The sequence below is a fragment of the Bidens hawaiensis genome, unplaced genomic scaffold, assembly GCF_021521415.1.
Source record: "Bidens hawaiensis isolate Kalapana, Puna unplaced genomic scaffold, B.hawaiensis_p1.1 tig00049909_1, whole genome shotgun sequence".
Classification (NCBI taxonomy): domain Eukaryota; kingdom Viridiplantae; phylum Streptophyta; class Magnoliopsida; order Asterales; family Asteraceae; genus Bidens; species Bidens hawaiensis.
In genome coordinates, this window is record NW_027506130.1 from 5682 (window position 1) to 12779 (window position 7098).

Sequence of the window (7098 nt, forward strand, 5' to 3'; positions counted from 1 at the left end):
TATTAATTATCAAGGCAAACGATGAAAGGAAGAGATTTGACGGGTTGAAGTGTGGCACAAGGGTAGTTTAGACTATGTTACCCGTAAATCCACAATGCATTATGAGCTACAATGGATTCCTCATCATTTATACAAAACATACATAATAAGGTGTACTCGGACCCGTCAATATACTACACGTTTCATCTATTATTACTTGTTCAAAATCAAGACTTTCTACTTATAATATTTCTAGCTTGTTTGGTTTCGCTGAGTTCTATTCCGTGCTCCCAAATCTCGTAGATCGAAAAACGTTAGCAAGATCGGTTCGGGACTTACAAGTTGTATCAGATCTGTTGTGCTCGATTTCAAGTTCGTTTTTAATCAAATTCATGACAAAAGCCTATGTTCTTAGCTATTTTCGATTTGAATATATTTCTGAAAATCTCATATTTACTCGATTTTAAGGTTGTTTGTGTTCAAGTTTGAATTTTTCTTACTCATTGGGTTGTGTTATGAGTCAAAAGAGAGTCACGTTTATTGATCTTGGATTAAATAGCTTTTTAGTGATCGTGGTATGGCTATTAGTTTGAACCCAGGTTCATAAACCCAGGTCTGATAGCAAGTTCATCAAGTCTGATCACACTCACACCTGCCATAAGTTTGCGAGCAATAAAACATCATTTGCAAAGCACCAGTTCAGGTCACAATATAGGTTTTGCGAGCCACCTAATGTACCACATTTGCAAACATGCCCTTCTACGATCTTGAGTTTGGAAAGGCCACCTAATCACAATAGAGATTTGCTGTCCCGAACACCCTTGCCCTTGTGCGATCATGCTCCTGCCCATGTGTAGGCTCGTTTATCTCTTTGATCAATTGCAAGCATGATTTTAACACATTCAGATATGAGAAATATCAATTGACTTGCTATTATACACCCGAAATAGGTTTGGATCAGATACAAATGAAATTAATGTGCTAATTGTTAGAATCAAATAGAGTTTTTATATATACAAGTAGAGTAATGACATAATTACTCTACTTGATTTTCACAATTAGCACGTTAATTTCATTTGTACGTTATGTTAACTTCCCCCTATCCAAATTAGAGAAGAAAAATGACAATTCAAAACGAACCTATCAATCAAACATCATGCTCTATTAATTCAAACCCAAAATATGTAAATTCCTGCTAAACGATCAGAGTCAACAAAACGAGTTAACAACTGAAATGCACCATATCATAATCTATTTAACGTCTAACCAATAACCCCCAAAATGATCTGCAATTTATACTAAACCCATAAGTCCCGCAACAGCTAAAATAACAAGACCAGATAGCGTATCTAGCGTCAGATATAACAAAACATTCTTCATGAGCACGAGACACTAGCTAGTGCCTCATTTATCAGCGACACTGCTAGTGTTGCTAACAGTGACTAGCAACAGCTTCAAAAACTTCAATTTCTCATTCTCATTTAGGCCTTTATATTCACTGATTTGTAGCTGCTTTTAACGATCCCAAAAATCTTCCCCGAAGCAGCTGCAAACCAGTTTTCCAATTACAGTAGATCACTATCAATGTCAGGTCTAACGTCTATCGTTGACTATTCAAATCAACTGCCCCTGCAACGCGGAGGTCAAAATACTTACAATTTTTTTGATTACCAAGTACGTCATGCCATGCCATGCCATAATCATTGATATTATTCTTGCAATCATTATTCTAAACTGTTAAAAACACTACCAGTAATCCATCCACCAATCATATACTCAATCATCGACACAAAACCATCCTCGTAATGTTCTAAATCCAAGAAATTGATCTAAATGAAATGCGCACACATACACAAATCATAACCAACCACTGTATGAACAAACATAAAATCTCATTATACTAAACTTACCAGACCCATTTAATTTCATTCCTTCCCACCCATCATACTTTGACCAGAAGAACTCCCAGACGATGCACCACCTGTCTTTTGATTTCCAAGTACATTAAGATCCTCAAATAATCTGTATGAAGGAATAAACTGTTGACTTTGACCCGCACCACCCGCATTGTTTGACCCGACCCGACTATCTCCATTCATCCCTGCCGACCTCATATTATTTGAATAAGTGTTCACTTGCTGTGCAGGTACGTTATTATACACAGGGGACGCATATGTGTAAGGAACTGATGAAGCATACGGATTGTTGGTGTAGTATCCGGGAGTTGCAGCCCATGGTGGTGGAATATAGCCCATGGGCTGAGGTTGAACCTGGGCCTGGGCCTGAGGTTCAGATTGGGCCCATGGAACCACATAACTATTTGAGGGTCGCTGGGGTTGGTATGGATACGGTTGTGGGGCGGCTGAAACAGGTGGTGATCGGTCAATGTTTTGTGGTGGTGATGTGGCGGCGGGTGGTGGCTGGGAGGGTGTAGAGGTGATGCTTACAGATGATAATGCGAGACTTAAGAAGTCAATCATGTCATCGGCTCTTGTTGAATTGACTGGTGGAGGTGGGTCGGTCATTGTTAACGCCATACTCACTGACGTTTCAGGGTTGCTGGGCCCGGACTCGGTTACCACACCCCCGTTTGGAGATACGCCCGTTTGTGCTTTCGTGTGCCTGCAAAAACAAAACATAATAATGAATCCATTATTGTAATTCTAACCATAATAAGTACGGGTAGTATATGGCTCACTAAAAGCTCGAACTGAGTCGAACTCAAACGAGACAGGCTCAAGCTTATATCGGGGCTCATTTTATAAACAAGCTGAGCCAGAGCTTCAAATGTCTAGCTTGACTACACTTGTGAGCTTAAACAAGCCTTTTATTTTATATACTAAAAACATAATAACATAATAATATTATTTACTATATAGATATACTATGATGAAAATAATAACAGTATATAGTATGTTACATATAGAAAATTCAATTATAAAAATAAATTACATAACAATATTATTATATAGATATAATATGATGAAAATAATAATACAGTATATAGTATGTTACATATGAAGAATTCAACTATAAAAATAAATATAAAAGTACTAAATAATGAATAATGAACAATCCAAGCTCGAGCTTGAAAAACTACTCACGAGCCCGGCTCCAGGTAGGCTCAGCTTAGCGCGTTTACCCAGCTAAAAAACAAGTAATTCTACTGATCAAAAACACAGGTTAGGTTGATCTCATGCAAAAAAACATTGAAGTCAACTTGTTTCCTTTTTGGGCCAACCGTTCTCTGTTATATTCCCTTTTGACCCGTAAAAAATGTATAGCCCATATTGGTAAACATGTCAAACTTTTTCACAAAAAAGAAACAAGAATTAACCTTCTAGCAAGCAGAGCAAAGTCATCTTCATCTTCCTCGTCTTCATCTTCTTGAGCTTTGTTATTTGAGAGTGGAGTTGCAGGGAAAGAAACTGCAGCAGCAGCAGCAACGCTTGATTTCATCTTTTCTTCATCTTCTTCAGTAGGAATTGGAAGTTTAATTTGGGGGCTTTGGTTATTACTATTATTATTATTACTATTAACAGAAGGTGATACAGTAGCAGAACTTGTAACTTGAAGAGGAATTGGAGAACCAAAAGCAATAGCATCATGCTTTGCAAGAACAGTTTGCAGGTAATCATTTAATTCAATACCCTGGCCAAGAAGCTCCTCATCACTGCAGATATTCAAAAAAATTATCATAAGTGAACCGTAAGCAAATAGACACGCAAACAGTTTGTTGTTAGTGTCTCAACTGTTAACATCCAAAAAGTTAAGGTTAGCATACGTTGTGGAAGCTAACATTTGCATCAATTTCTTCTGATTTGATCGACAACGGCCCACAACATCAACAATAACTTCATCTTTTACAGCCTATTAATCGAATATTAAAATTAAAAAGTTCGTCAAATATTTCTGAAATTTATAACCCAGGGTACCAAAAAAAATAAGAAAAAATAAGCAGCAGAAAAGAAATGGCGTACTGCACGGTCATTTGGGTCAACTTCTTGCAACATCTCAGATAACAGAGCAGAAACATTCCTCATAGACTCAATCGTTGATACACTACAACAAATAAACAATTATTTATTGGCTAAAATATGAAAGAAAATGAAAAAAGAAAATAAGGATACCTTAAATTTTCAATCTCAGAAGCCATGGCTTCATCAAGCCGTGTTGAAGAATTACTTGGCATACCATAATTTGCTTGAGGAGATCTTAAAGGTGGATGGGTAATAGGAGGTGTGAATATTGGAGCTGCATCGGGCGACCGTTGAGGAAATTGTACTCCAGATTGCTGTAATAATAAAATTATATCAAAAAGAATAAATTAAATTTTGGAGAAAAATTGAACAAATGGTCCCTGTGGCTAATGTCAACTTCATCACCATATGTCAGCGCAAAACCAAATGTTCAGTTTCAAACCGAAAGTGATAAAGTCGATGTTAGAGTTCTGTAGTTTAAAAGAGGATTTTATTTTAACTAAGTTTGCGATTTTTAAAATTTGGGAACCAAACTTGCAGAAGGGTCAAACCACAGGGACCATTTTTGCAATTTTCTCTTAAATTTAAAACTTGAAAGCGTGTATATGCAATAAATTTACCCGTAATTCATCGTAAGCGAAATAATACTGAGGGTACTTTCCTCCTCGACCACCAAACGCTTCTTGCCAAGAGTCTAAGAGTACCAATACTTTCTCCCGCACACGCATATCCGTCTGCAAAGCATATATTTCTTGTAAGCTTGACTCACAAAACTCAAAAGTTAAAGTCAACTTTCTTCAGAACAGAGTTGGTAAAGTCAAGAGTCAAATGAAGAATGGAAAATTGACCTTTTTCTTGACAATCTTGATCATCTCCGGGAGTAGGTTTCGTTCTGCTATTTGAAAATGAACATTTTCACCACAATTCTTTACCACTGTCTCTAAAAGCTACACTCACCAATAGACCATGCCTTCAAGATATATAAACTAAAATGGAAAGATATCAACTAAAGTGTACAAATGGTTTAAAGTAAATTACATACTGTCAATGAAAGGAACTGAACATGGGGATTCTTGTGTTGTAAACGTTTCTTCAAAGCCTTGACAACATCTTTTGCCAGCCTGGAACAATTTAGATCTTTAGGATACAAAATACGCTTTTTTTTAATATTCAAATTTCCGAAAGTTGTCAGCAGTCACTAAGTCTATCAAATTGATTTATTTGTTTTGTTGAGTGTTACAAAATCGTATGCAAAAAAGCTAAGTAGCATATCTGGAAGACTAATGATCCTCAAAATAATGTTATAAAGATTATTCTCATTAAGCACACATAAAGCGTCTAGAAACAAGAATATATAGTCAATTATGCGAGTAGGATGGACATTTAAGTCCTATTTGTAAAACCAAAACATAAACGGTCTAACTAAACATGAATAAAGTACCGTGCACCCGTTAAAAGAAAGTCCATTTTCCTTCGTGTGCATTTAATAAACAACAACTATAAACACCCGCACATATAATGATAACACCCAAGTAAGAAACGTATACTTATTTAGTAACATCTACAAAAGTAAGATAGCAACTATTAGAAATAAATCATCACCGAATCATGACTAATGACTTAGTATTCACTTAAGAATCTTAACTGGCATATAAACATATAGAAACATAAGAATAAACTCAACAAATTTATACTAATTTGGGAAAATGTTAAGCATATTAAGATACCAAAACGTTTAAATCACATACTCTAAAATATAACGCATATAGAACCCTAGATATGAAAGCAAATATCAACATGTAATTCAAGGGTTCATAGGCAAATCATCAAACCCTAAAACAACTAATCCCACACGTCGAAAGGTCAAATTTATTAACTTGACATACGAGCAAACAAAACAAATAGAGTAATTCTACTATCAGAAGTTACTCTTGATTAATTACTCGGATTTTGTTTAATAATCCTAGCTACCATATGCATATACAGAGACGTAGAATCGATATATGCGGTTAATGTCAAAAAAATATCAGATATCGGTCAGAAACCGATAGTTGAGATATGTAGTTATCACTGTGGTACATGGGTTTATATATATGTAGCAATTTAACACTAACAATTCAGTATACCCTCCTACCGTTAACAAATTAACCTTTCGCAACTTACAAAACACTATCAATTGTAAAAAGTAGGAACCGATTAAGACTTAAAGCACTAACATTAAACACTTGAAATCGGTCGGTCATATATCGGTACAGGTGTTCTGCACGAGGTATGATAACCGCTAGAACAAGTTTTACACCAATTTTTAGACATCAACAGATAACAAAATATTTCTCTCAATAGCAGCAACTTTTTCATTCAGTTGGGTCTTAATAATATAAACAATAGAATTAAAAAAAAAAAAACACCCTAGAAGAACCAAAAAATGATATGTTGCAAGTAAAATAAAAGTAAAGGATTAGGTACCATGGATTAGCGTTAAGGGTATCGCAGATATCGATGTTGAGAGTCCAATCGGGGCCGTTCAAGAACTCGCTGGTGGCTTTGTCCACTCGAACAACAGCAGAATTAGCAGACGGCGTTAAAGCCGATGAGAAGGCCGTGGCGGGAAGCATCACTGATGATTGATGATTATTAATATTAATTAACAAGAAGAAAGAGAAAGAAGATTAGGGGGATAAGAGGATGAGGAGGGTGAATATTATTATTATTATTATTAAGGAAAATGGGTTATTATTGTTGTTGTTCATGATATAAAGGAATGAAAGTTTTGTTGGTGTTAAAAAGAAAAGAAAAGAAAGGTAACCAGCTAAAGTCCGACTTTTTTTTTGTTTCTTTTAATAGGCTGATGAAACAACCATTCCACAATGGTTTCTTGAGCACACCATCCTCATCAATCTTTTGCTTTTAGTATTTTTTAAAGACACTTGTAATTTTGTTTAATGTGATTTGTTGACTTTGAATATTATGGTTTAATAGTTAAATCTTTAATAACTTTGAGATATTAAAGTTTTAATTTATAATTATTTATGTCAAATTGACAAACGTCATCCGACTTTTTCGTTAAAACCTGCATACACACCCCACGTGATGGGTATTTCTAGTCACCAAAATCTATTCAAATCCTCTTTTGTAACCC

The 7098-nt window shown here is 35.4% G+C and overlaps 1 protein-coding gene across 2 annotated transcripts; it reads right to left on the reverse strand.

Moving 5' to 3' along the window:
* Positions 1–1811: 1811 nt before the first annotated feature.
* LOC143616819 (TOM1-like protein 6) lies at positions 1812–6578 on the reverse strand. 2 transcript variants are annotated; one of them, XM_077089540.1, is made up of 9 exons: positions 6426–6578; positions 5002–5080; positions 4808–4906; positions 4664–4693; positions 4110–4273; positions 3960–4041; positions 3764–3849; positions 3317–3652; positions 1812–2601 (listed from the first exon to the last, which is right to left on the reverse strand). In XM_077089540.1, exons 1-9 carry the CDS (start codon positions 6572–6574, stop codon positions 1905–1907), a joined length of 1722 nt encoding a protein of 573 aa, XP_076945655.1. In that variant the 5' UTR covers positions 6575–6578; the 3' UTR covers positions 1812–1904. The 2 variants fall into 2 exon arrangements, with proteins under 2 accessions (XP_076945655.1, XP_076945654.1); XM_077089539.1 differs by having other exon boundaries at positions 4580–4693.
* Between the last annotated feature and the right edge of the window lie 520 nt (positions 6579–7098).

Coding starts and splice junctions, on each gene's coding strand:
- LOC143616819 (XM_077089539.1), bottom strand. CDS start 6,574: ATGCTTCCCGCCACGGCCTTCTCATCGGCTTTAACGCCGTCTGCTAAT. Junction 5,081..6,425: donor ACCCTTAACGCTAATCCATG/GTACCTAATCCT, acceptor AAATTGTTCCAG/GCTGGCAAAAGATGTTGTCA. Junction 3,653..3,763: donor CAAATGTTAGCTTCCACAAC/GTATGCTAACCT, acceptor GAATATCTGCAG/TGATGAGGAGCTTCTTGGCC.